Source organism: Thermothelomyces thermophilus, chromosome 3 (assembly GCF_000226095.1).
Source record: "Thermothelomyces thermophilus ATCC 42464 chromosome 3, complete sequence".
NCBI lineage: Eukaryota > Fungi > Ascomycota > Sordariomycetes > Sordariales > Chaetomiaceae > Thermothelomyces > Thermothelomyces thermophilus.
In genome coordinates, this window is record NC_016474.1 from 1,080,436 (window position 1) to 1,105,627 (window position 25,192).

The window sequence follows — 25,192 nt, forward strand, 5'->3', positions numbered from 1 at the left end:
TTCTATTCCGTATATATGTAAATTTAAATCAATGCTACACTTACAGCAATATATGGACAAAATCTGGTCCCGCAACAGAAAAGGTCTTCCATCGGGCCCTTTCAGGAAAGACACCTTGGCCATGTTCCCTCGACCGTCAGCCACCTACGAGCGTGAATAAGCTGAAACGGCCGTGCTCAGTGGCGTCTACCGACGCCAACCGTCGAATCCATCGTCATTTGAACAGGTGCTCCCTTCTTGCCTTCTCGCCTTCTCGTCGTCGTGTTGCTCTGGGTTGTTGAAGTACAGAGTAAGAGAAATGAAATAAAGAAATAAAAAAAACAAAAAAAGGAAAAACTACCCGATCCGAATCTACGATGACGTCCCTGAACCAAGTCACCAGCTGAAACAGGGTTTGACGCAGGTGAACAGTCAGATCCCGCCTCCCGAGACCGCGGGAATCGGTCGACTGCGGCACGTCTGACACACCTGCGGGTCCCGTACGCAGTATGGAGCAGTGTGCGGATATTTTTACTTCCCAAGTAATCCGTACATCGTGGACGGGGTCCCTGAACATCGCCCTGCATGCCAAGCCGCGGGATGTAACATCAGCGGACACTCTATTTTACACCTACAAGTACGTCCGTAGTAGTAGATGAGCTGCCGTTGGAAGCGGCCAGTCATGAACTTTCGCAACTCGCACCACAATACAAGCAGAAAAGTTAAATAATGACAAGACTGGGGAAACTCTCCATCTTGTTCGTCTCTGTGAACGGAGTGCTGGTTCGATAAGTTACGCAGAGTGTTCCTGGAGCGGATTTTCGATGTATGTAGACTACTGTTCTTATGATTCCTTTGTGTCTCGAACCGTCCGCTGATGATGTAGACTATGTACATAAATACATATAGTGCCTTCAACTCTTGAAACCCAAGTATTACTGGGAATGCCGGCCACCGCGCAAATGACCTTCTGCCGTGGCCAGCCGTTTGCGCGACGACATGGAGGTGCTCACGTAAAAAACATCGCGCGGTCGCCATCAAGCACTTGGGGCTGACCGAAGGGCCAGACAGAAATGTAGGCAGCCCTCGGGATCGGTACCCTTGTGCGCAGTGGGCCCGGCGAAAAAGCGAAACAACCGTGGAACTTTGCCTGGGAAGTTGTCTTACCAACCTCGGAGTATCGCGGCTGGGGAACGCAGCATGGCCAAAGAAAAAACGCTGTCTGAGTATACCCGGCACTGAGCCCTTATTGTCCGCCCCTATTTCATACAAAAGGCACCAAACGAGAAGAAAAAGAACCTCAAGCATACCGTAGCGTAGGGGTACCTGATCGGGGCACCAATGACGACCCCCCGGCAACCGGCCTTTGCTTAACCGGCTGGTCCCTAACCTGGTCGTTACGTTGTTGGTGCCGCCCATCTCTATCACCGCCTTCGTGAGCATCATCGAGCTCATCCAACCACTGCTTACCCTCGCGGGCAAGCCATTTCGCCCCCCGCAGCACCGGAGACATCACCGTCGAGGTCGTAGCGACCGTCGCCGTCACCGGCAGCGTCGCCACAAACCAACCGCCACCGGCGAGCTTCCCGAGGATGCCCCAGCCCTCGGCCTTCTTCCTGGCAACGACGGCCGACAGGGCAATGACATCGTCGAGGCTGCGGCGCAATTCCGCCAGGCGTTGGTCTGTCTCGCTCGTCAACGTGCTGGTCTTCTTCTCGTAGCGTCTAACCGCACGGATGACACTATCGATATCGGGGCCGACGGCCGCGCGCACATCCCGCGTCACCTGCTCGCGCATCTGCCGGGCCTGTGCCTGCTGCTTTTGGGCGTCGCCGCAGTCGCACCCCTCGCACGGTTTCCTCTCGGCCAGCTCGAGCATCTGCTCCTCCAGCTCCTTGACCCGCGCCAGCAGGGCGCGGTACCGCGAGGGCGTCATACGCACCGTCCGGTACGGGTTCGAGTGGACGATTCGCTGCAGGTGCAGCGTGTGCGCCAATATCAGCTTGATCGAATGCGAGAGCGGGGTGACCTCGGCAGCCAGGAGGAAGATGCCGATGTTGACGTTAGCAATGACGCCTTCCGAGCGCCGACTGAGGAGGTATCGGACCGAGTAGAGGAAGTACGTGGCTATGGCGGGAGCGATAAAGCACGCCCCCAATGCCAGCACTTCGAAGATTCGTAGCCGGATTAGGGCGCGTTCTAGCTGGCGTGCTCGCTCCTGACGGGCTTCAGCAGCTTGAGGTGTGTCGCGCCATGATTCCGATTCACTGTCGGATTTTGCGGGCGCTTTGCCTTTGGGAGAATCGAACGACTCCTCCAGGGCCCCTTCTTGGTCCTCTCGAACCTGCTGGGCCGCGTCGTACCATCTCCTAGCAGCTGTAAATACTTGTCCAGGGTGTTATATCAGGGAATCGCTCACCATGGTCCCGTGACGGACCAGTGGAGGAAGATACTGGCAAGGCACAGCAGGATAAGGTCGCTGAAGAAGGCGGTTCCGTTTTTAAAGATGAGGCCAGCGAATGGAGGAACCAAGGCGAACATGACGGGCAGCCACGACTTCCACCTTCTTGAGGTGCTTTTGGGGTTTGGGCCGGGATCGAGGGTCTCTTCCTGGAAGTCCTGCTGCGCTTCGCTGAAGCTGTATTGCGAGAAGGTGGAACTGCGGCGGCGGAGACGGTTCTCGGCCGTTGTTTCTGACCCAACCGTGCCGGCCGTGGACGTGCGGCACATTGCTGGGGCATTGGCGCGCTCGGTCGACTTCCGACCGAGGCCTCTGGGAGAGACTGGGGCCGAGGATGAGGAGGAGCCTGCAGCGGCCGACCCACCGGTATTGCGCCGAAACAATCCCATGATGGCTGATACGCTGCGGGACGTGGGCGTACAACCAGGACCTCGCTCGGCTCGGCCCCCCACGGCTCCTCGGTGTGCCTATATAGATTCCGTCTGCCGAACAAAGCTCTAGATTGGGGTTCTGGTGTTGTTACGAGAACAAAAAATACGAGTGACGTAATTGGGGAGAAGCATACAAGAACCGAGGCGATTATGCCTCACTGTCGCCGTGCTGTGTGTTCCAAGCTGGGTGATTACATCGTTGTTCGTAGTCATTGCTCGACACAGATGATGGCATTTTAGGTCTGAGCCCCTTGAATGCAGTGTATGTACAGATCAGGGCGGAAGGATAACCCGAAGATTTGGGTGGGATAAGGGTGGTGTGCGGGTGACTTCCCACAAAGGGCTTTGCGGGGTACATACCTACCTTATCTTACCTACCTTAGGTACTTGCAGTACGTGCGTCAGACCACTGGCTGGCATTCTCGGCTGCCACTGCAGGAACAAGATGCAGTTTACTACGTAGGTGAGGCAGGAGCGATGCTTGGGGCAAGGCTTGGACGAAAACCCCGTCGTTAGGTAACCCATTTCCATCCCCCGATTAGGACTACTCCCTAACCGGCCTATTTCCTCCACAACCCTGCCCCATTTTTTCCTCTATAGTTGCCTCGAGGGCCCTCTCCCCCCGAGGTTGTCCTGCCGCCGGATTCGAACCGACTGTCGTATGCTAGGCGCCTAACCTATGCCAGGTGGGAAGTGATAAGAGGGTATAATAGGGGAACGATGTGCTGAATGCTGCACGTTTTGATGTCGATAAATAATACTAACGCTTTAGAGTGTTTTAAGATCTTAGTATAGCACACATAAGAAGGCAGAGTGAAGATGCTGCTTGTGAAAATACGGTAAAGTACCTGGGGAGGCACTGCAAAAGCGATACCAACTACTAGTACGGACCTAAATGGTTCGACTTGATATCAGTGGGGAAAGTGCTGCCCAGTGCAGCCAGGTGGTCTGGCCATTTCCGCGTTGGGAGATGGCACCCCGCGACAGCTGTCAGACAGCCGTACTTCAGGATGCTGCTAATGGCAATCACCAATCACTGCCGGTTCGTCCGTCACACCAGCTGCAATTAGTCTCAATCTAACGTTAGGTCGCGCCTGCATCCGCCTGCATCGGTACGATTATTGGCAAAATCTCAAAACCCAATTGAATTCCGATTGTCTCGCAGCTCATCAAAGCACGGCGCTTGTCAAGCACCCCGTCTTTACAGCCTGCAGCTCTTAGCGACGCGAACCGTGTGAGACCCGAGTCCATTGCGATTTTCTCCTGTTTCGGGGCTGGTTCAAGGCATCCTCGAGTGGAAATTTCGTTGACGGGTGGAGAAAGCCCTTGGGCTGTACTGCGTAGAAGTGCTCGACTGGGACCCCTCGTTCAGAACGACGGGCCAGGAAACCAGAGAAAGGGGCAAATCGGCACTTCATAGCTTTCCGGAGGCCGTCTCGGCGGCCGCCGTTGCCAGGTCTTCCCCACGGCTTCACCCGCAGCACCAGCTGCCCGCCCCCGGTCCAGCAAATTGCACGACTTAGATGCAGCGTCCGGAGTCCACCCGCCATCAGCAACCAATCCGAACCTGCCGTCACCGCCGTCCCAGCAAACCCCCTACCCTCCTCACCCTCCTTCGCCCGCTGCGCCGTCGCCGGTAACTCTGCAGCAGCCATCGCGAAGAAACAGTCTTCTCCGAAGGGGCTTCGGCGGCGCCCCGGACTCGTTCCTCCAATCGCCCTTCCGCACTCGCCGCGCCGCTGTTCCGCTCAGGCATCTTCGCCCGGCGCGCCTCTGGAATCCCACCAATTCGACTCCTAGAAACTTAGCACCGCCGGCAACAAGCAGGCCACGCCGCCTGTCGACGCCACCGCCTCCACCCGTTCCGCTCGCCAGCCCTACACTTGAATTCACCGAGTACCCCCCAGACGCTACCGGTGCCGCTGCTGGCGATTACCCGCTCTTGACGGTCCCCGAGCAACGCGAAGTTCGCTCTCCGCGTCTCAACAGGGCTAGCCTCCACCTTGACCGCGCTGCCGGAGCCGAGCAGCGCATCAGTCTGCCACCCTCCCTTCGCCACTCCTACGACGAAAAGCGAGCAAGCCACACGCCCTCGCCGGCTGAGGAGCCAGAAGCAGGACCCTCCACCAGCCGACACGCCGCCCACCTGGTGGTTCCTGAAACGCGTAGGTTCAGGAGCCGGAGCAGAGGCATAAGCCTGACAAAGCTGCAAGCACCGATCGGGCTGAGCTTCCGGCCAGCCTCGAGGCAGAAGGAGGACAAAGGAAAGAGTAAGGCAGTCATGGCGCCGCCGGAGGATGCCGCGGACGGCTTTACGCCAGACCTGGAGCGCGGGCCGGCTCCCCTCAACCAGCGCCACTCGACGGCGTCCGGGATATCAGGCATCGGGTCGGTCATTTCGTCGAGCGATTCGTCCATAATGGGAGACCCGGACCAGCCGCCAGACCACGGGGAAGAATGGGGGCCGCAGCATCCGTGCTATCCACACCTGAATCCACACGTTCCGATTGACTCGCCCGAGTATGCCAATACACGCATCATCAGAGTCCGCCGGGACTGGCTGCTCGAGGGTGACCTCGCACCGACTTTCTCTAATCTCTACCCCGATATTCTGGACCCAGCTGGCGTGTCGGAGCAAGAGTTCCGCCGCGTCATTGACAAGTTGAACACTGAGCTTATCCAAATATTTAACCCATACTCCTGGAGGAACATCTTGGACAACGCCCTCGGCCTGGCGACCGGCTGGCTCTGGGACGATCTCGGTTTCACGTCGGCCAAGATGCGGCTCCGGAAACTCGAGCAGTGGATCGAGCAATGGAATTCCGAGATGGAGAAGACGGTGGGGTCGGAAGAGGGCGTCATCCCGCCCAAGATTGTGCCCCTGAGGAAGACAGGGTACATGACGGTATGGCCGCCCAACTCTGCCTCTGGTGTGCGCATGCTGACCGTCGCAGCTTGATATTCAAATACCGGATCCCGAACTCGCGCCTGCTTCCCCTACTAGCGCGAGCGCGTCAGGCGATGGGCCGGACTCGTTGCCGGCCAAACCCCCTGCTGCGGTCACGACGTGATATTCATGAGCTGCCCGTTTGATTTTCGGCCTTTTTTTTCTTCCTTTAGTATACCCCTTAATCGGTCTTCAAATGACTGACGAGCTTGATGCATGTACCCATACCATACTTAATGTTGTCGCTGTCTCATGGACTGGTGCTGAACGCCATTTGTATGCAAGAAGGGAGGAGGGAACATGACGTGACGTTATGGTGGAACATTCCTCATGTTGTCCCTCGCGATCCCAGACAGCTGCTGAATAGTCCGAACGCAAGTGTGTTCAACGATGTTTGGATGTTTGTTTGCGTTTGACTGATTGTGATGCTGTCTTTTCGAATGGCTCCCTGCAAGGAACATATTCAGTCGCTTAGTTAAAAACCATCCCCCTCCCCCCCTGTTTTTTGCCTTCTTATTCCGTTTTTTGCCTTCTTATTCCAGCTGCCTTTTTCTTCCAGTAGCTGTCATTCTCAACTCGAATACAGATACGACGGCGGCTCCATTCCCAACAAGCAGGGGAGCTCTCAATCCCCCCCACATATGCAAAAATGGCATGCATCTTGCATGATCCGCCCGCCCATGTCCGGAGCCAATCTGTGTCTCCCGTTCACAATCCACCAGCCCACCCCGGCCGTTGCTGTTGGGCCCTCCCACTCAGTTCCTCATGGAGGGCGGGACTCGAATGACTCACAATGCTTCGATACGGACGGATCCTTCTTTCGGCCTCTGCTCCGGACTTCCATGCTAGCTGTCCTACCCTCCTCATCATTCCGGATCATGCCGGTCGTATTCCAACAACCAAGGATACACAACATAGCGAGCTGGCGCAGCGGAAGCGCGCCGGGCTCATAACCCGGAGGTCACTCGATCGAAACGAGTGCTCGCTAGTATACTTGTTTTTTTTGTCCTTTTTCTTGTCTCCTTCCTCCCCGTAAAGGATTTTTTTTATCGGGACTCCTTTTCCGCTTATTCCCGCTGGCTTACCACACAACCAGGACTGACACTTGATAAGGTTGGTAAGAACCGTGTTTGAAATCCTCACTTATTTGTTCTAGTACTTCTTGTTCTGTTTTCTCATCTTTAGTGTGTGCGTAAATCATCCCGTGGGGTGGTGAAAAGGTTTTTGGCGCATTCGAATCTCTTCCTCCACCCCTCGCTCCACCTCCCGCTTTTCCCAGGGGCATGGCTCCATGAGCATGAGGATCAGCAGAGAAAGAAAAGAACGTGCGATTCTCAGCATATTCTCATAATCTCATCCTGGGAAATATTGGTGGTTTCGTTGGTTCCAAACAGGATTGCCAAGCTAGCCTTTTTTTCCCGATATCCTTGCTCGTCCTCCTTCTCTTCGTTCTCTTTTCTCGGTCTTCTGTTCCTTTCCTCGATCATTTCCTTATCACGTCTTCCACTTTTCCCAAATATTGGACTCCGTCAACCATTGCATGGTTCTGGACTCATGGATATCTTAGGCATATAGAAATGCAACCCCCACGGGGTATCCAACTTCGAATTTATCATTCAGCACGCTGCCCGTCTCGCCGCTCTTCCCGTCTCACCCAACCAGCACCTCCCTCGGAGTTCCTTTCTTCGCCCACTCCCTGAGCACGTTCTTCTTAATCTTGCCCGTGCTGGTCTTGGGCAGCTCCCGCACAATCTCGACCTCGCGCGGCACCATGAACTTGCTGATGGCGCTCTGGTTGCGCGCCCACTCGATCACCTCCTGACCCCTGAGGGTGGTGCTGCTCCCTTCCTTGACCGTCACGTACGCTTTGGGCCGCTCGCCCCAGTGCGAGTCTGGTACGGCCACGACGCCAGCTTCGAGGATGGCCGGGTGCTCAACGAGCATGGACTCGAGAGCGACTGACGAGATGTTCTCGCCTCCTGTAGGGAGGGGGTTAGCCGAGCACAGAATCAGAGGGGGAAGGGGGGGAGGGTGCTGTGTCATGTACCAGAAATGATGATGTCCTTTGCCCGGTCCTGGATCTGTATGCTCCCATCCGGGTGCCACACAGCGAGATCGCCCGAGTGCAGCACCCCGCCAGCGAAGAGCTTGCGGGTGGCCTCGGGGTCCTTGTAGTAGCCCTTGCAGCAGATGTTGCCCGAGAAGACAATCTCGCCCATCTCCTTGCCGTCCCGGGCCACGTCGATCAGCACGCCCTCGGGCTGGTCGGCCTTGATGACGCGCGCGGGGAGCGCCGTCAAGAAACCGTGCCCTTGCCGCGCCATGTTGGCGAACTTCTCGTGTCTGGGCAAGCTGTCCCACTCCGGCAGCAGATAGCCCCGCGTGATGGGGCCGTATGTCTCGGTCAGCCCGTAGACGTGCACAGGGAGCAGATTGAGATTGGTCATCTGCTCGAACAGGTGGGCCGTGGGCGGGCTGGCGGCCACCGTCACCCGGACCGGGCGGGGGAGGACTTCGGCGTCCTTGTGGGCGCAGAGGAGGGTGTTGACGGTCGGGGCGGCGTTAAAGTGCGTGACCCCTTCTTCCTTTAGCAGTCTCCAGATCAGGGCGTAATCGACCTTGCGCAGGCAGACGTGCGTCCCGCGAACGGCGCACACAGACCAGGGGAACGTCCAGCCCACGGCGTGGAACCTTTGCTTGCTGTCAGCACGAGGCTGCTCTCCTCAAGTGTGGTGGTGGCGGCAGAGGCGGAGGAAAAAGGAGAAGGAGGTGCGACTCACATGGGCAACGTCCAAAGGTATTTGCACCTCCCATCCGGGACGTTGAGTCCAGACTCGACAATGTTGGCCATCGCGGCCAGGTAGGCGCCCCGGTGAGTATATATCACGCCCTTGGGTTTCGAAGTCGTCCCAGACGTGAAGGGAATCGCGAGCATGTCATCCTCGTTGGCCACCGTTTGCGAGACCAGGTCCGTCCACCCCTTGTTCCCGGTATCTCGGTCATATCTCAACCCTTCGAGCACCGCTTCATCAAACGGCCCGCACAGCTCGCCCTCGGTCGCATCGGTATCCTTAACTCGGGCCAAACGAATCAGCGCTCATTTCTCTTTTCACGACGATCTCCCGCATCTCCAACCACCTTCATAAATAAAGAAATAAACAAGAACCCCGCTGAGAGAGACCTACCAGATCAACAATCACCTCCACCCCTGGCTTCGCCCTGCGGAACCCACCCAGCAGGCCCTCAAACTCCTTATCGACAATGACGCAGTCCACCTCGGCGAACTCCAGGATATACCTCACGTCCTCCTCCTTCAGCCGGTAGTTGACGGGCACGAGCACGCCGCCTGCGGCGACGACGCCAAAGATGCTCTCGAGGAAGGCGGGCGTGTTGGGCGCCAGGATGCCGACCCGCCTGTAGCCCTTCTTGCGCAGGTAGTAGGCCAGGCCGCGGGCGCGGTCGGCTAGCTCCGCGTAGGAGCGGCGCAGGATGGCGCCGTTGGCCGTCACGTGGTAGACGGCCTCGGCGCGGGGCTCAATGGCGGCGGCGCGCTCGAGGAAGAAGGTCGGGGAGAGGTGGGAGAGGTGCGGCGGTGGTGCGTTGCCGTCCTTGGAGACGGTGCTGCTGTGTGTGGGGAGGAGGTGGCCTAGGACGGCGCGCAGGCGAGAAGGTGGGGAGGACATGGTTTCGGGATGGCGATAAGAGCAGTCGTGGCTGCGAATTGGCAGATGAGGCGGGAAGACGGCGCAGTTCCGTGGGGAGGAAGAGGGGTCAGAGTTTCCCGTTTGTTGGCGACAACAATTCTGAGTTCTCTGACTATCGGCCGTGATTCTGCAGCAGAGGAGGAAGAAGCAGCGGTATGTAGGGACTAGAGCCCGAGACAGAGAGAGAGGGAGAGAGAGGGAGAGAAAAGAAGGAGAGGTTGGGACGGGGAAGGTATGTGTCGGGTCTGCTGCCTTGGAGGCGGAGAAGGTGAGTCGGAGTTTCACTGATTAGCTCGGCCCGGTCCGATCTCTTGTACTCCAATTCGTATTGGGTGTTCGGTGCCGATTGAAGCCGCCTACAGGTCAAAAGACTCGGACAAATAAAAGAAAGAACAAATCGCCCCGAAGATCTGTCTAAAACAGAGAATGGGGGGTTTCTTAGGTACAAGAGCCGGGAATGAATTCCGCTTTATACTTGAATAGTTCGTATCTCCTCCTTTCTTTCACCACCTTCGGCCTCGGTTACTCGCGACGAGGGGTTATGGCCCCTTCCAGCTGTCCGAACCCCATCTTGAATTCAGGGATCCAGCTTCTCTCCGCATTTCCCCAGGTGAGCGACCCGGATGCAACCCCGCTAATCCGTATTGGGCAAGAAACAGACAGGCCCCCCCACCAGGCCATGCAGGGGCCACTTCAAGGGACAGGGAAAGATCGAAAAGGAAAGCGGCGCTAGCCAGTCTCGCCAGTCTGACAAGCCACTTGCAGGTTTCAAACTCCTCCCACGATTCTTAACGATACTGGTAGTGACATGGCGAATGTAGTAATTTCAGAACATCATCGATTTCATGCCCAGTACGGAGATAAGCCGACGCTCGTGCAGTGTCATTTTGGGGCTCGAGGTGTAACCCGTACAAGTGCACACTCCCAGCTTGCATCCTGTCTAGGCTTGAATAAAGCCTCAAACACAGGTGAAGAACTTGCTAGGTTCCACACTCCTCATTGTTGTTCAATGGGCTTCAACTCAGTACATCTTTCGCTCTACAAGAGCGAGGATCGCTCATTGTTGATTGTTCTCGAAGAGCCCAAATCGCAGGCGCAGCCAAAGAGCTTCAAGCTCAAGTCGTGATGGACCCGTTTGACAGCGGTGCTCTCTTCTCTTTTGACTGTCGAAGAGCTGTCCACGTCCATTAGGGGATCTATGGACTGATCAAGACGCCGGAAAGCCTTTCGGTCGGCCTTGACAATAATTATCACCGGCCCGGGGGGCACGACAAAGTCGGAGGGCTCAGTGCTCAGAGAGACGGGCATCTTCGGTTAGTGCCGGATTATTAGTGCCAGACTCCATGACAAAATTGCTCCAAGACCCAATTGATATGCCGGCTTGGATGATGTCCCTTTTCGCTGCGTTCTTGCGTGGGAGAGGGGGACAGGCAAGCCTTGGCGAGATAAACCACAGCGCACTCAGGACTTGTACAGTACCTACGTCTTTACTTGTATGTAGTTTGTAGTTTGTCCGATGCCAATTCGTACCATCCATACATACTAAGGGCAGAGTCCTACTGGCAAATTGAGAGTCTCTACCTCCCTCCTTGGCTTAGCAACACAGTAAATAGTAAGGGCATGAAGCCAACAACCTAGAGCTGCATACACTGGGCATGAGCTTCCCATCTCTCAAGAGGGCCTCGGAAACTTCCGTTGCTGCCCCCTTACTGGTTCGCCCCGTCTCTGCGCCCTGCCAACAAAAGTTGTTTATGCTGCACTACTTGACAACTCAAGGAATGGTCGCCTCTGATTCGCTCGCCGGCAACACTACTGCGCCCTCCGCTCAAAGGTTGGAACTCCTTTAGCGTGACCCACTCAGGTAAAGCTGTCGCAGTCTACGCAATAGTACGCAAGGAACAAGCCGTCTACCCAACCGACGGAAATAAGGCAAGCAGGACAGGTTCCTCGAGGTTGTTGCCAAGCACGGGGTCGAGATGTAATTTATTAGCACTTACTCCGTAGTGTAGTGCGCAGAGAACATGTGACCCCATACAATGACGAGGAAGTCTCCAACAACCGACTGGAAAGTACCCAGACGGAAAAGCAATGTCAAACATCGAAGGGCGCGAACACAAGGCCGGCTTACAACAAGGGCCGCCCTCTGGGACGATAACGCAAGGCTTGAACCGGATTGGACCCTTGAACGGCCGGAAGCGCTCTTGCTTGCTTGCTGGAGGCCTGCCATTATCCTTTTGTTTTTCTTTTCTTTTCCCTTAAGACGTCGTTGGAGAGGAGGCGCAACGCAATGCGATGCCGTCCTGCGTCGATGGAGTTTGGGGCTTGTGCCAGGTCCGCGGTTCCTTTTTTGCTCGGCGTGCCATTGCTGCACCCCTGGGGAAAACATAACACCCGCCAATGAAGCCATGCAAGCCAAGGACGCCAAGGAAAAAAAAGCTTGTTTCCCGGCTGTCTCTGGGGAGGTGCCATCTGCTGCGAGATGCAGTGCATACGGATTAGTCCGTACATACATCCACTTGCTTCACGCTGCTACGCAATATGCAACATTACGCAGTTACGCAGTATTGGCACCATCAAAACACCGCTAGCTTTCCTAGTGCGATGTGGTAAAAACAAAAAAAGTCAGTAGAGAACAGACGTGTTGAAAAGTCTCTTCCCTCCTTCAGATTTCGGCGCCGTTAACTCCAACTCACACACACTCAGGCTGCACACGCTCGTAATCGACGGGTGGGCGAGGTTCTTCTTGTCGCTAGACTGTTGAGACATGTGCGGAGACAACTTAGGTCGATCCATATTCTATACTAATCGCGCGTGTTCCATGCCCTTTCTTAGAAAGGCGACAGATATCCACATTGGGAGGAATTCGAGGTTGTGAAGGAAGGGGACGGAGGGCATTGACGTGTATCATAAGTTAAGTAGGTACTGTACGTTAGTTTGTTTACCTTCTTCAGCCAGTAGTCCGACTTTGCTCTCAAGTGCTCATCCAACCCTTTGGCCTTCCAAATCTTGATACCGAGAGCCTCAGGCAGGTTGGTATATTCTACCTCAAATACCTGCCAGATGTTGACCAATGCCGTTGTCGTTACTCCGTACTACGCGAACCAATGCCAACATGATTCTCCTTTCAGTCACGAGACGATTCGAGTGTCATGGTAGCAGTACTTTGGTAGTAAAGAGTCACTCAATTGAACATGTCGTAGCTCATTCGTAACCAAGTCATGATAACCCTGAATTTCAGGGGTTCCCTTCAGAGACAGGAGCCGTCATGTTGCGGCAAGAGAAAAAAAAATGAAGAGGAAACACACAAAAACGTGGGAAGAATAGCCATCAGCGGCTACCCTCATACTCCAACTCCTGCCTGCCTTACTCCTTCCGGATGAGGCTGTCAAACAGCGGCTTGAGGCTCTTTGCGCTCTTCTTGGGGTAGCGCTTCTGGTCGTTGGCGTAGTCGACGTAGGTGACGCCGAAGCGGGTCTCGTAACCCTCGGCCCACTCGAAGTTATCCATGAGCGACCAGGCCAGGTAGCCCTGGACGTTGACGCCGTCCTCGGCCGAGGCCTTGGCCATGGCGTGGACGTAGTCGTGAAAGTACTTGACGCGGAAGTCGTCCTCGAGGATCTGCTCGAGCGGCATGTCGTTCTCGCCCTTGAGCGACGTGCCGTTCTCGGTCACGTAGATCTTGGGGTAGCCGTACCGCTTGCTCAGCCAGTTGAGCAGGTCGCGGAAGCCCTGGGGGTGCGGGCGCAGCCAGAAGGACTGCGTCTCGGGCCCGATGCAGTCGGCGTTCTTGTTGTAGAAGAGCGTCTCGAGGTTGCCCAGGAAGTCGTCCTCGGGCGGCACGCCCTTCTTGTGCTTGATGTAGTTGGCCGTGTAGTGGTTCATGCCGTAGAAGTCGTTGGAGCCCTTGACGAGCGCCACCTCCTCGGCCGTGAACTTGGGCAGGCGGTCGCCCAGCTGCTTGCGCATCGACGCCGGGTACTCGCCAAAGTAGATGGGGTCGGCGAACCACGAGATGGCGAACTCGATCTTGCGGTCGCACGCCTCGACGTCGGCCGGGTCCTCCGGGTCCCAGGGGAGCGTGGCGTCGCCGTTGAGCGTGATGCCGATCTCGCCGCCCTGCGTGGGCTTGAAGTCCTCGCGGTACGCCTTGACGGCCCTCCCGTGCGCGATGAGGATGTTGTGGCCGACGATCCACGGCTCGCGCGCGCTGTCGCCGACGGGCGACTTGCTGCGGTCCGACGTGCGGCCGGGCGCGAAGTAGCCCGTGTTGTAGCCCAGGATGGACGTGCACCACGGCTCGTTGAAGGTGATCCAGTGCTTGCACTTGGGGATGGCCTTGAACATGACGCGCGCGTAGTTCTCAAAGTCGGCCGCGAACTCCTCCTTGTTCAGATAGCCGCCGTAGCGCTTCTCCAGCGCGTCCGGCAGGTCCCAGTGGGAGAGGGTGATGAAGGGCTCGATGCCGGCCTCGACGAGGTCGTCGACGAACTTGACGTAGTGGTCCAGACCCTTCTGGTTGATGGGGTCGTTGCGACCGCCCAGCGGGATGACGCGCGACCACGCGATGGAGAAGCGGTACGCCTTGGCCCCTATCGACTTGAGCAGCTCAATGTCCTCCTTGGTGCGCTTGTACGAGTCGCAAGCCACGGCACCCGAGCTGCCGTCGGCGATCTTGCCGGGGATGGCGCAGAATGTGTCCCAGATGGAGGGGCCACGGCCATCCTCGTTGACGGAGCCCTCAATCTGGTACCTGTGGGTGAGGAGAGAAAGGGAACACACAGTCAGCCAAGGACGGTTCTGTGAGCTTGATCGAAAAGCCCGGGTCCTTGAACTTACGAGGCGGTGGCGAAGCCCCACTTGAAGTCCTTGGGAAGAGACATGGTGGACGATGGACGATTGTCTGTGTGAGTAAGGGAAAGGTGGATAGGAGGAAGGGGAAGGAAGTTCTGAGGAGGGATGGAAGACGGATGATGATGTGCTAGTAGGCCCCAATGAGCCGAGGAGGGAAGGCCTGATCTCCTTTATATCCAGGAACCATCACGGCCGTTTCCCGCCATGATCTGCCCCCATCTCTCCCGCGAGTTTCGGACCGTCAACACCGATGAAAAAAAGCTGGGCATCGCTTGAGAGATCCGGGCCCTGTGTTACGCTGAGTGCACAGCGTGGGCGATGTGGGCAGCCGGGGCCTCGACAAGGATCCAAGAACAACCCCCCACCGCGGGGTAGGTTGACCCTGGCGAAGGACTGGCAAACGAAGGGCCGTGAATGGCCAACGGTCAGCAATCCGGGGGGCTGTTGATAGTGGGCAAGGGCCTTGCGCGTTGCGATGCACGATATTGCGGAGACTGAGGAGCCCCACTAGCGCACCCTTGGGCCCCGCCAACCCCCAACGGGCCAAAGGGCCAGCTCTGGGAGCACGGAAGGAGAACCCGAAACACATGTTTCTGGAAAGAGAAAGCTTGAGCATGGTATGATAGTGTATTTTTTTCCTGCCTTTCTTTTCTTTCCCAACCCCAAGTTAGGCAGGTATTCCCGTGCCTTACATGGGCACCTGGGAGAGACTATTTTGGCGCGGGGGGGGGGGTAAACCTCCGAATTCGACCTCTCCTTCCATTGTTGATTGAATTGAAGAAGGTCAGCTTTCGCAGTTACCGCGCCCTCGAAAACTCGCCAGAATAATCGCGAAAGTCGCTCCGAGTCGCTCTCTCCACCTTCGCATAGTTTCCGGATCCACGGCCCGTGAAGGACCTGACGAGCGCTCCGGCTGGGTAAACCTCGGCTGATTCTGGGGGTGAACAAACCAAAAACACGCTGGTCACGCGCAGGGGCGTCGTTCTAGCTCAGCAAACGAACCACGGCACCACGCCGCCCGCGCCGAGAGGAGCATCTCGCAAGCCAGGCTTTCTAGCCAAGGCACGGGGTATCCATCTCTCTGAGGCGAGACGAGACGCATCCGGGCCAAGGAGCACTTTAGCGATGCGCGCCCTCTCTGGCAAAACTCCGGATTTTGCTTTCTTGCCGTGGCTAAACCTCGGTCGCTCTGGCGATTCACGTCCCTTCGCTCCCAGGAAACCGAACCGTGCGGCCGACTCTGAACGAGCCGGGCGGCTCTCTTCTTCTTTTCTCTTCTTTCTTCTCGTCCCATACGCTTGGAACACTATGGGCGACGGCAACTCGGGCTGGCTGTTCCGGAGCATGGACATCGCCGCTCTGCTTATCGAGTGTTTGGTGTGTCAGACCCGCTCCATCATTCCGTGACCGTGGCAACCGCCCGGCAGTAGTTATTGCCTGGATTGATCTACCGTACTCGGTGGATTGAAGATTAACCGCGCGGCTCTTCTACACGAAGATGCAACTGCATTGTCGCTGTTTGGAGGCAGGTTGAAGATGCGAAACATCATCAGCTAGCTGCGTCCAAGAAGCAAGCGCACCTTGTAGCGAGTGAGATGTCCAGGATTCTTGCCGGTCGATATCATAGAGAGCCCTAAATTAAGGTCTTATATGCCCCCCACGCAGACCAATCTCCTCACCCCTTACCCGTGGCATGCATGGCACGGGTGTGCGTTTGCCGTCTTGCATGCGAGGCAACCACATCACTCTATTGTACACGCACGCCCACCGTCCTCTCGGCCTCAACGGCGTCCTCAACCTCATCCAACTTCCGCTTACGTGGACTCTCATCACCCTTTTCGTCCTCGGCACTCCACTCAGCAATCTCCCACTCAATCCTCACCCTTTCCGTTGGGTCTGTCCCCCCACCTCTCGCCCGTCGCAAGGTCGTCCCTAGCCGGCTGCCCTCCGTGAGGGTCTCGAACCACGGCAGCACCCCGACCCTGCCCCAAACATTCCCCCCCGCTTCCCCGACCTCCCTTTCTCCCTCAGCTCCCGTCGCAGCGTCCGTACGCGTCTTCCCCTCCCCACTTTTGCCCCGGTTTCCTTCCGCCGCCTCATCTTCTTGTTCCAAAGGCGTCCCCGTGCCGGAGGCGGAGTCGGGATCGGGGACCAACCCCCATTCCTCCAGGTCTCTTAGGTCTTCATGCAGCAGGCTGCCCAGGGTCAGGCGGATGAAGTCGGCCTCGCTGCGCGGCGACTCGGACCAGTACGAGAGCGGGGTGCCGCAGAACCCGCAGAAGTGCCGCATTGCGTGCTCCTCGCCCGCCGGCTGGTAGACGCGGTGGATCTGGCTGTTGGTCTCGTCGTCGTGGTAGGGGACCGTCAGCGCGCGGTAGTATCGCAGCGGCACCCGGAGGTAGGCTGGTAGCGGCGTTGCTAAGATTGAACCTGGCGGGGAAGAAGAAAAAATAATAATAGAACGGTCGTTAGTCGGTTGCTTGCTCGATTTTTCTTTCTTTCTTCTTCTTCTTCTTCTTCGTTTTTAATAAAACCAAAAAGGGAGGGGGAGGGGGGTGGGGACTTGGTCCTTACGGTGCGAGGGGCGCGAGTCAAAGAGGACCTGAACGAGGTTGGCTGCGTCGAGGTCCTTGGGAAACTGGACGACATAGATGTTGCGGCCGCAGTGGCAGCCCCCACGGAGCGGTCGACCAAAGCTCATTTCTTGTCTGGGGGTTGTTTCGTGCGCTACGGCTGGATTTGGGAGATCTCCTCGACAGCACAAACGATGACAGGGTGAGGCTGCCGACCCACGGAGTAGTGGTGTGTTAATTGGAACCACTCACCGTGTGGTTCTCGTGTGGTTCGACAACTCAGGCGAAAGCTGAGAGAGTCCAAGTCACTACTTTACGCAGTACGCTATGGTGGGAATGCTGAAATATCGGTATTCGTATATATATTGCGTTGTGTAAAAACCCGGCGAACCGCTTCTCGCAATGATGTCTTCCAGACGGCAACTCAATGTGCCACCCGATAATCGTCGAAGCCGCGGCCAGAACAAGGCAGAATTTCCTGTATAATATCATCGATTCACCTCGTGCAGCATGAGACCGGCATGTCACTTACATCACCTCATGCAGTACTCGGCGGGGCGTGCCCCACATACCTCTTGTGTATGTATGGCAGCCAACTGTTTGGTGCCAGGGACCAATCGCTCCAGGCAGGGAAGTCTGCTCACCGAAACACCGAAACGTTCCCGGTGGTTCTCTACAGAGTACAGCAGGCAGGCAGGCAGAAAAATATTGGTCAAAATAGCATGGCTGTGTGGGACAAGGGGTTTTCTCTTATTGGCATGCTAGGATGTATGTGCTGTCCTCGTGGATCCCGAACTGCCCTGCGGATGTGGCTCTCGGTCTTTGTGAGGCTTCGGCTAGACATAGCGTTTTTGTGAATTACGTTAGCCGCAGCGTGTATGTACTGTACAGACTTGTAGTGTAATGGTTTGCTTTGAGTGAGGTCGGTCACCGGAGTACGGATCAGCAGCGTCCAAAACTTAGGCGTCTTTTTCAACATGTTACGGTATACAAGTATGCGCATCTTGGGCATCGGATCTGGCCAGAGCAAACCTCTTTTGCAGAATCCAAGTCCGAAAATTGTCGAGTCAGGCGGATATTGCTATGGGTGTTGGGTTTCACTTGTAACGATGAGCATAATTGCCGACTCACACTCTCTCTACCTGGTATACAAGGACGTACTACACCTACGAGATGTTCTGGATGTAGGCAGTACCCTATGTCTGTATGAACAGTGGAACATACCAACGGCTACTACTATACGTCCGTACATAATACATCTGGGTGCTGCTCAGAAGCTCAAAGCGCGGCACAACCATTTACGGAATACTATGGTAGTTACATTCCACGCCAGCATTCCAGAGGCCCCACATTAATACCTGGTCCGACCGCCTGGCAAATTCGTCCGCGCGACGCTGCCACCAATTTAGCTAGTTACTGTCGCGTTCACCTCCACGCGTGCAAGGCGACCCTCAAGTTATCAACCCATCCACCTCTTCGCCGTGGTCCATCTCTCAACCATTCCACACGGCCATTGCATCCGGGCCAGCGCGACAAAATGGCAGCCATGTACGTTTCCTTTTGTTCACATCTCTCGTCAAAATTCTCATAACCCGCCACATTCGCTTTCTGCAGTGCATCTTGTCGACTTGTGGCTAATTGGCGAATGCGCCACTAGTGAGAGTTTCGATAATATCTACTTGGACCTGTCGCGGGAACATGGCAAGTGCAGGTTCGCGGAAAATGGCCTTGGTTGGAAGCCCGCGGGCGGTGGCGACACCTTCACCCTCGACGCAAGCAACATCGGTGGCGCACAATGGAGCCGAGCGGCCAGAGGTTACGAGGTGAAAATTCTGCAGCGGAATACCGGCGTCATCCAACTCGATGGCTTCAAACTAGAGGTAAGGACGGGATTGACCTTCATGGCCGAGCGCAGCTGACCTTGGGCCAGGACTACGAGCGCCTCAGCAAGATCTTCAAGAACTGGTACAGCGCCAATCTGGAGAACAAGGAGCACTCGCTACGCGGGTGGAACTGGGGCAAAGCCGAGTTTGGAAAGGCCGAGCTCACATTCAACGTGCAGAACCGGCCTGCCTTCGAAATCCCCTATTCGGAGATCTCCAACACCAACCTTGCCGGTCGCAACGAGATCGCGGTCGAATTTTCCGTCGCCGATACCGGCAAGTCAAACGGACAGAATGGCGCGACACCAGGGAAGGGCAGGAAGGCGGCAGCCGGAAAGGATCAGCTCACCGAGATGAGGTTCTACATCCCCGGCACGACGACCAGGAAGGAGGCTGAAGGCGGTGAGGCCGGGAGCGATGTGGACGAGGAAGAGAAGAACGCCGTCACGCTGTTCTACGACACCCTCATTGAGAAGGCTGAGATTGGAGAGACGGCGGGTGACACCATCGCCACCTTCCTGGACGTGCTCCATCTTACGCCAAGGTATGCATCGTGCACCCCGCAATAATTATCACTGGCGTTCTAACATCACTGCAGAGGCCGGTTCGACATCGACATGTACGACGCTTCGTTCCGTCTCCGTGGCAAGACGTACGACTACAAGATCCAGTACGAGGCTATCAAGAAGTTTATGGTCCTCCCGAAACCCGACGATACCCACTTCATGCTCTGTATTGGGCTGGATCCGCCGCTCCGGCAGGGTCAGACCAGGTACCCCTTCCTTGTCATGCAGTTCAAGCAGGACGAGGAGGTGACCTTGGACCTCAACCTCTCGGAAGAGGAGCTCAACGGCAAGTACAAGGACAGGCTGCAGCCTCATTACGAGCAGCCCATACACCAGGTTGTCGCGTACATTTTCAAGGGCTTGGCCAACAAGAAGATCACGGCGCCTGCGAAGGACTTCACGACGTATGGCCCTTTCCCTTCCCAAGAGCCCGATACGTTGCTTGTGCTGACCCTTTTTCCAGGCATCGCCAGCAGTATGGCATCAAGTGCTCGATCAAGGCCAGCGAGGGTTTCCTGTACTGCCTAGAAAAGGCCTTCATGTTCGTGCCAAAGCCGGCAACCTACATCTCGTACGAGCAGACGCAGTCGATCACTTTCTCTCGCGTCAGCGGTGCCGTGTCGGCGCTGTCGACCTTTGATATCACAGTACACATGAAGTCGGGCGCGGGGTCATCCCAATTCAGTAACATTAACCGTGAAGATCTGAAGGCGCTCGAGGACTTTTTCAAACTCAAGGGCTTGCGCGTGAAGAACGAGATCGACGAGGAGTCCACGCTCATGGCCGCGGCGCTGCGGGACGAGGCCATGGCCAGCTCGGACGAGGAGGTTGTTGGTGCCAAAGCCGACCGCGGGTCGGCAGACGAGGACGAGGAGAGCATAGACGAGGACTTCCAAGCCGAATCTGAGAGCGACGTTGCCGAGGAGTATGATAGCAATCACGAAAGCGACGGGTCCGGCAGTGATGAGAGTGATGTCGACAACGAGGTAGACGATGAGGAGGATGAGGATCTGGATGACGAGGAAGAGGAGGAGGAGGAGGAGCGACCGAAGAAGAAGAAGAAGACTGGTTAAGAGACCATCAAAACTTTGGGGAATCATGGGGAGGAGGGCCAGCCAGGAGGTAAGCTAAGCCGGTGAAGGCCTAGGCAATCAGGGTTGGTGCACTTGTGTGAGCTCGGCTTTCGTGTGATCGAGTGCGATTTACAGGATGGCGTTCAGGGATGGGAATCAGCAGCATGAAATTCCTACAATGTTTTTTCTATTTTAAGCCGATAAAATGTGTGCTTGGGTTGGCCTTTACGAATTGAAGATGCCCCAATGAAGATGCCCTACGGTGTTAAGTCTTTTGCCATACAGCTGCCCACCTGCTGCCGTTTGGGCGCCTTTGTACGTCGTTTTCTCAAAAGTCGATATCCTACCGAATACGGAGTACTCCGGAATTCGATCGTAGACCGCCCTCGGTTCTCAAAACGTTCTTGACAGGACGAGCTCGGCAAGGCACCGAGCTCTGCTGCCTGTGCGACCAAGACTCGCATTGGTGCATATTTTTAGATGTAAGTACTTGCCTTGTCTACGGAGTGCGCAACTCCGTATTGAACGCAGTTCCTCTTTGGAATACGGAGTATTACACTACAGATTTCACAGTTAACGTTATCTGCACAACAAGGGTAGGAGCCGAGCTGGACCGTGCGCCACAACCCCACCACCGGAGCATGAGTTGTTGTCCATTTTGACTTTTCTGATTTCGATGCCCCACCTCGCTGCACTCCAGCACTGCACGACATCACCATCGTCTTTGTTCGACCTGTGCTGAGACCCAAAGTCTTGCAATTTCGCACGCACCCTAGTGATCATCGACTGCGCAGTCCCATTCTGCACTTCCTCAGACCCAATCTCCCCACCCTGTCGCCGTGAATTTGCAGACGATGGAGGCTTGCTAGAGGGGCTGAGCCATGTGTGTTGGGCGTTTCCTCTGCCGTTCCTGAGAATGCCGAAGATTTCCACATTCACTACTCATTTGCTCGGGGTATAGCAGCTCTGCATCCACGCATTCCACCTGCCGCCGGCGTAAAATTCGCTACAGAACATACGTTACAGTCCAGCAATGGACGCCCAGGTGAGTGCAGTCGGCCGACGGTTCCCCGCTGCCCGACCCTGCAGCCCCGCTATCGCGAGGGATAGAGCGAGGTTCGCGGCGCCTGGTTTTCAAATGCCCCCCTGCCCTCCCGCCAACTCTCTCCATTTTTTTTTTTTTTTTTTGGAATTGCCGTTAACGAGACCGGCTGCGTGCAGATCGAGAATGCGATCGAGATCGCCTGGGACCCCGCGTCCGACCAGGCCCTTAAGGGCCAGGCCTTCGAGTTCCTGAACCAGCTGCGCACCGATTCCCAGGCCTGGCAGGTCTGCACCGCTCTCTTTAGCCGGACTCCCCGAGCATCCCCCGTCGTGCGCCTCGTCTGTCTCGAGATCGTCAACAACGCAGTCCACTCCCAGGCACTCGACGGCGCCAGCCTCGGCTTTCTCAAACAGTCCCTACTCGATTACGTCGGGCGCATCTACGGCGGAGATGCTCAAGACGAGGTCGATCCTCCACATCTGCAAAACAAGCTCACACAAACCCTCACTTACCTATTCGTCTCGCTGTACAAGGAGGGCTGGGAGACCTTCATCAGTGACTTCCTCGCCCTGGCTCAGAAGGATAATAATCTCCCGGGCGTCGTCATGTACCTGCGCGTCCTGGGTTCCATCCACGACGAGATTGCCGACCTCATGCTGAGCCGTCCGGACAACGAGACAAGGCGCAACAATGAACTGAAGGATTTGATCCGCGAGCGAGACATGCGGAAGGTTGCCCAGTCCTGGCAAGACCTGCTGGCTCGCTACAGCAACCAGAATGACGCCGTGGTCGAGACAACGCTCAAGATCATCGGCAAGTGGGTCAGCTGGATTGACATCCACCTGGTTATCAACCAGGACATGATTAACCTGATCCTTCCCCTGGTCGGGCGGACACACGCGGCCGGCAACGAGGACAAGGTCAGGAATGCCGCCGTGGACACCTTCACCGAGATTGTGGCCAAGAAGATGAAGGCCAGCGACAAGATAGAGATGATCAACTTCCTCAACCTTCGCGAGATCGTCACGCAGCTGCTAGCAAGCCCACCACTTCACGAGTGGAAGGGAACGCCGCGATATGACACCGACCTTGCCGAAGCCGTGGCCAAGCTTGTCAACACGATCATGACCGACGTGGTGCGTGTTCTGGAAGACAACAAGGTTGATACGGACACGAGGGCAAAGGCCGAGCAGCTCCTCCGGGATTTCTTGCCATCCTCTCTGCGTCTGTTCTCGGACGAGTATGACGAAGTCTGCTCGACAGTCATCCCCTCTCTCACTGACCTTTTGACCTTCCTGCGTAAGGTTGGGCAGCTGCCCGCCACGTACTCCGAGATGCTCCCGTCGATCCTGAACGCTATCGTCCTGAAGATGAGGTACGATGAGACGTCCAATTGGGGTAACGAAGACGAACAGACAGACGAGGCCGAGTTTCAGGAGCTGCGCAAGAAGCTCCAGATACTGCAGAAGAGCGTGGCCTCTGTGGACGAGAACCTCTGCATAGAATTCCTGAGCAATCTGGTAGCCAACATGTTTTCTACTCTTGAACAACAGGGGTCGCAGATGGACTGGAGGGATCTGGATCTGGCGCTGCACGAGATCTATCAGTTTGGCGAGCTGGCGCTGCCCAATACCGGGTTGGCTCAGAAGAGCCAGCCGAACTCCCTTGCTGCCGAACGCCTGGCCGTCATGATGAGCAAGATGGTCGAGTCAGGTGAGGAGTCCCCATCTTCGGCCGTCCGTTTTTTTCGGCTTCCTGCTAACGCGTGCTAGGCGTCGCCAACTACCCCCATCCCGCGATCCTGCTCCAGTACATGGAGATTTGCACCCGGTATTACAGCTTCTTCGAGGACCAGCAACGGTATATCCCCCAGGTGCTCGAGAACTTTGTCCGGCTAGTGCACCACGACCACGTCCGGATCCGCACGCGGTCCTGGTACCTCTTCCACCGTTTCGTCAAGACGCTCAGGGCGCAGGTGGGCAATGTGGCCAAGACGGTGATCGAGTCCATCAGCGACCTCCTGCCGATCAAGGCCGAAGTTCCCGGCAACGATGCCGACGACGACATGTCCTCGGACGAATCCGACCACTCGGCCGACGCCGTCTTCAACAGTCAGCTCTACCTGTACGAGGCCGTCGGGTGCATCTCATCGACGTCGGCCACGCCTCCCTCCGATCAGGCGCTGTACGCTCGCTCCGTCATGGAGCCGCTCTTTTCGGACATGAGCCTGCACATGGAGCGCGCAAAGAACGGAGACGCGCAGGCCATCCTACAAGTGCACCACATCATCATGGCGCTGGGCACCCTCGCCAACGGTTTCGCCGAGGCAAGTACCACTCAGCCGGCCAAGCGGCCACAGCCCCCCGAGGCCGTCTCGAACGAGTTCGCGAGGGCGGCCGAGGCGATCCTCATCGCGCTCAACCAGCTCAACGCCAGCGACGACATCCGCACCGCATGCCGGTCCGCCTTCTCGCGGCTGCTCGGCGTGCTAGGCGCTGCTGTCCTGCCGCAGCTGCCGCAGTGGATCGAAGGGCTGCTGTCCCGCAGCTCGAGCAAGGACGAGATGGCCATGTTCCTCCGCCTCCTGGAGCAGGTCGTCTACAACTTCAAGACGGAGATCTATAACATCCTCGACGTCCTCTTGACGCCGCTACTCCAGCGCGTCTTTAGCGGGCTGTCGGAGCCCATCAGCGGAACGGACGACGAGATCCAGCTGCAGGAGCTCCGCCGCGAGTACGTCTCGTTCGTGCAGGTCATCCTCGCCAACGACCTGGGCGGGGTCCTCGTCAGCGCCGCCAACCAGGGCACATTCGAGTCGCTCGTCTCGTCCATCATCAACATCGCGAAGACGCTTACCCACGGCAACTTTGTGCCCAGCCGCATCGCCTTCAACGTCCTCGGCCGCATGGCGTCGCAGTGGGGCGGTCCGGACGTCGCCACCATTGGTGATAACCCATCCACCACGGGCGCCGCCGCATCTCCCTCGATCCCGGGGTTCGACCAGTTCATGCTCGAGCACTTCCACGGTTTGTGCTGGACCGTCCTGCAGGACTCCGCGTTCCGCCCCAACACGGACGCCCAGTCGCGCCAGATCCTGAGCGAGATTGTCGGCATCCAGCAGATCCTCTACGTCAAGACGGGCGAGGCTTTCGTGAACCATATACAGGGCGTCACCTTCCCGCAGCTGGGGATCGACGGGACCGAGTATCTGAGGGTGCTGACCACGTCCAGGGAGAAAAAGCCGGTCGTCAATTGGCTGTTGAACTTGTTGAAGGGGAGGCGATAGAAGGACCCCGGGAAGGGATATCGGCTGGGGTTATAAAGAAGAGCAGCCGAGGAATAGATACGGAGTCCCGCCTGCTTTTTGTCTAGGCTGGCTAGGTATTCCGGGGTCAGGTGTGAATATAGCTTGTTGTTGATCGATGATACCGCCAAGCGTGTTTCTTTCTTCTCTTCCTCTTTCCCGCCTTTTTTCATATTTTTTCTCCCTTCTTAATTCTTTCGTTGCTTCTCCGTGTGGTTCTCATGACATCATCCTGCCGCTGTTTCCCCGTGTCTGTTTTCGGTGGGGGGCTCGGGTTGGCTCGCTGGTTACGACGCCGATGCCGTTGGTCTCTTCCTCGGGAAGACCGAGATTTTGGCTGCTTGGTCGGCGAAATGTGACTCGAGGTAATCCTTC

At 56.6% G+C, this 25,192-nt stretch overlaps 7 protein-coding genes and 1 non-coding gene across 8 annotated transcripts; 4 read left to right on the forward strand and 4 right to left on the reverse strand.

The window, feature by feature from the left end:
* Window positions 1–1,069: 1,069 nt before the first annotated feature.
* Window positions 1,070–2,924, reverse strand: MYCTH_2303653 (uncharacterized protein). Its single transcript, XM_003662653.1, has 2 exons — window positions 2,399–2,924; window positions 1,070–2,348 (listed from the first exon to the last, which is right to left on the reverse strand). The coding sequence occupies exons 1-2, from the start codon at window positions 2,827–2,829 to the stop codon at window positions 1,280–1,282; spliced, it is 1,500 nt and encodes a 499-aa protein (XP_003662701.1). The 5' UTR covers window positions 2,830–2,924; the 3' UTR covers window positions 1,070–1,279.
* A 1,915-nt stretch (window positions 2,925–4,839) lies between these two features.
* MYCTH_2303656 (uncharacterized protein) lies at window positions 4,840–5,930 on the forward strand. The gene has a single exon (XM_003662654.1). The coding sequence runs from the start codon at window positions 5,153–5,155 to the stop codon at window positions 5,828–5,830; it is 678 nt and encodes a 225-aa protein (XP_003662702.1). The 5' UTR covers window positions 4,840–5,152; the 3' UTR covers window positions 5,831–5,930.
* Window positions 5,931–6,734: 804 nt separating this feature from the next.
* Window positions 6,735–6,806, forward strand: MYCTH_t81. Its single transcript has one exon. It is a non-coding gene; the product is annotated as a tRNA-Met (tRNA).
* Window positions 6,807–7,285: 479 nt separating this feature from the next.
* MYCTH_2303657 (uncharacterized protein) lies at window positions 7,286–9,821 on the reverse strand. The gene is made up of 4 exons (XM_003662655.1): window positions 9,004–9,821; window positions 8,599–8,888; window positions 7,866–8,509; window positions 7,286–7,797 (listed from the first exon to the last, which is right to left on the reverse strand). Exons 1-4 carry the CDS (start codon window positions 9,499–9,501, stop codon window positions 7,469–7,471), a joined length of 1,761 nt encoding a protein of 586 aa, XP_003662703.1. The 5' UTR covers window positions 9,502–9,821; the 3' UTR covers window positions 7,286–7,468.
* Window positions 9,822–12,418: 2,597 nt separating this feature from the next.
* MYCTH_115968 (glycoside hydrolase family 1 protein) lies at window positions 12,419–14,604 on the reverse strand. Its single transcript, XM_003662656.1, has 2 exons — window positions 14,359–14,604; window positions 12,419–14,272 (listed from the first exon to the last, which is right to left on the reverse strand). The coding sequence occupies exons 1-2, from the start codon at window positions 14,400–14,402 to the stop codon at window positions 12,886–12,888; spliced, it is 1,431 nt and encodes a 476-aa protein (XP_003662704.1). The 5' UTR covers window positions 14,403–14,604; the 3' UTR covers window positions 12,419–12,885.
* A 1,516-nt stretch (window positions 14,605–16,120) lies between these two features.
* MYCTH_5082 (uncharacterized protein) lies at window positions 16,121–17,074 on the reverse strand (the record flags this gene model as incomplete). Its single annotated transcript, XM_003662657.1, has 2 exons — window positions 16,121–16,803; window positions 16,948–17,074. 2 exons carry the CDS (start codon window positions 17,072–17,074, stop codon window positions 16,121–16,123), a joined length of 810 nt encoding a protein of 269 aa, XP_003662705.1.
* A 1,244-nt stretch (window positions 17,075–18,318) lies between these two features.
* Window positions 18,319–20,758, forward strand: MYCTH_2303662 (POB3-like protein). The gene is made up of 5 exons (XM_003662658.1): window positions 18,319–18,494; window positions 18,604–18,826; window positions 18,877–19,373; window positions 19,428–19,799; window positions 19,859–20,758. Exons 1-5 carry the CDS (start codon window positions 18,484–18,486, stop codon window positions 20,466–20,468), a joined length of 1,713 nt encoding a protein of 570 aa, XP_003662706.1. The 5' UTR covers window positions 18,319–18,483; the 3' UTR covers window positions 20,469–20,758.
* A 648-nt stretch (window positions 20,759–21,406) lies between these two features.
* On the forward strand, window positions 21,407–25,126 carry MYCTH_2303666 (uncharacterized protein). The gene is made up of 3 exons (XM_003662659.1): window positions 21,407–21,513; window positions 21,690–23,226; window positions 23,286–25,126. Exons 1-3 carry the CDS (start codon window positions 21,502–21,504, stop codon window positions 24,797–24,799), a joined length of 3,063 nt encoding a protein of 1,020 aa, XP_003662707.1. The 5' UTR covers window positions 21,407–21,501; the 3' UTR covers window positions 24,800–25,126.
* Window positions 25,127–25,192: the final 66 nt, after the last annotated feature.

Excerpts from the sequence above, each read along its gene's own strand:
- MYCTH_2303653 (XM_003662653.1), bottom strand. The coding sequence starts at position 2,829 with ATGGGATTGTTTCGGCGCAATACCGGTGGGTCGGCCGCTGCAGGCTCC. Across the intron at positions 2,349-2,398 it reads TGGTCCGTCACGGGACCATG|GAGATGGTACGACGCGGCCC; the intron begins GTGAGCGATTCC and ends TACAGCTGCTAG.
- MYCTH_2303656 (XM_003662654.1), top strand. The coding sequence starts at position 5,153 with ATGGCGCCGCCGGAGGATGCCGCGGACGGCTTTACGCCAGACCTGGAG.
- MYCTH_2303657 (XM_003662655.1), bottom strand. The coding sequence starts at position 9,501 with ATGTCCTCCCCACCTTCTCGCCTGCGCGCCGTCCTAGGCCACCTCCTC. Across the intron at positions 8,889-9,003 it reads TGGAGGTGATTGTTGATCTG|GATACCGATGCGACCGAGGG; the intron begins GTAGGTCTCTCT and ends GCCCGAGTTAAG. Across the intron at positions 7,798-7,865 it reads AAAGGACATCATCATTTCTG|GAGGCGAGAACATCTCGTCA; the intron begins GTACATGACACA and ends CCCTCCCTACAG.
- MYCTH_115968 (XM_003662656.1), bottom strand. The coding sequence starts at position 14,402 with ATGTCTCTTCCCAAGGACTTCAAGTGGGGCTTCGCCACCGCCTC. Across the intron at positions 14,273-14,358 it reads TGGGGCTTCGCCACCGCCTC|GTACCAGATTGAGGGCTCCG; the intron begins GTAAGTTCAAGG and ends CCTCACCCACAG.
- MYCTH_2303662 (XM_003662658.1), top strand. Across the intron at positions 18,827-18,876 it reads TCGATGGCTTCAAACTAGAG|GACTACGAGCGCCTCAGCAA; the intron begins GTAAGGACGGGA and ends ACCTTGGGCCAG. Across the intron at positions 19,374-19,427 it reads GTGCTCCATCTTACGCCAAG|AGGCCGGTTCGACATCGACA; the intron begins GTATGCATCGTG and ends ACATCACTGCAG.
- MYCTH_2303666 (XM_003662659.1), top strand. Across the intron at positions 23,227-23,285 it reads GAGCAAGATGGTCGAGTCAG|GCGTCGCCAACTACCCCCAT; the intron begins GTGAGGAGTCCC and ends AACGCGTGCTAG.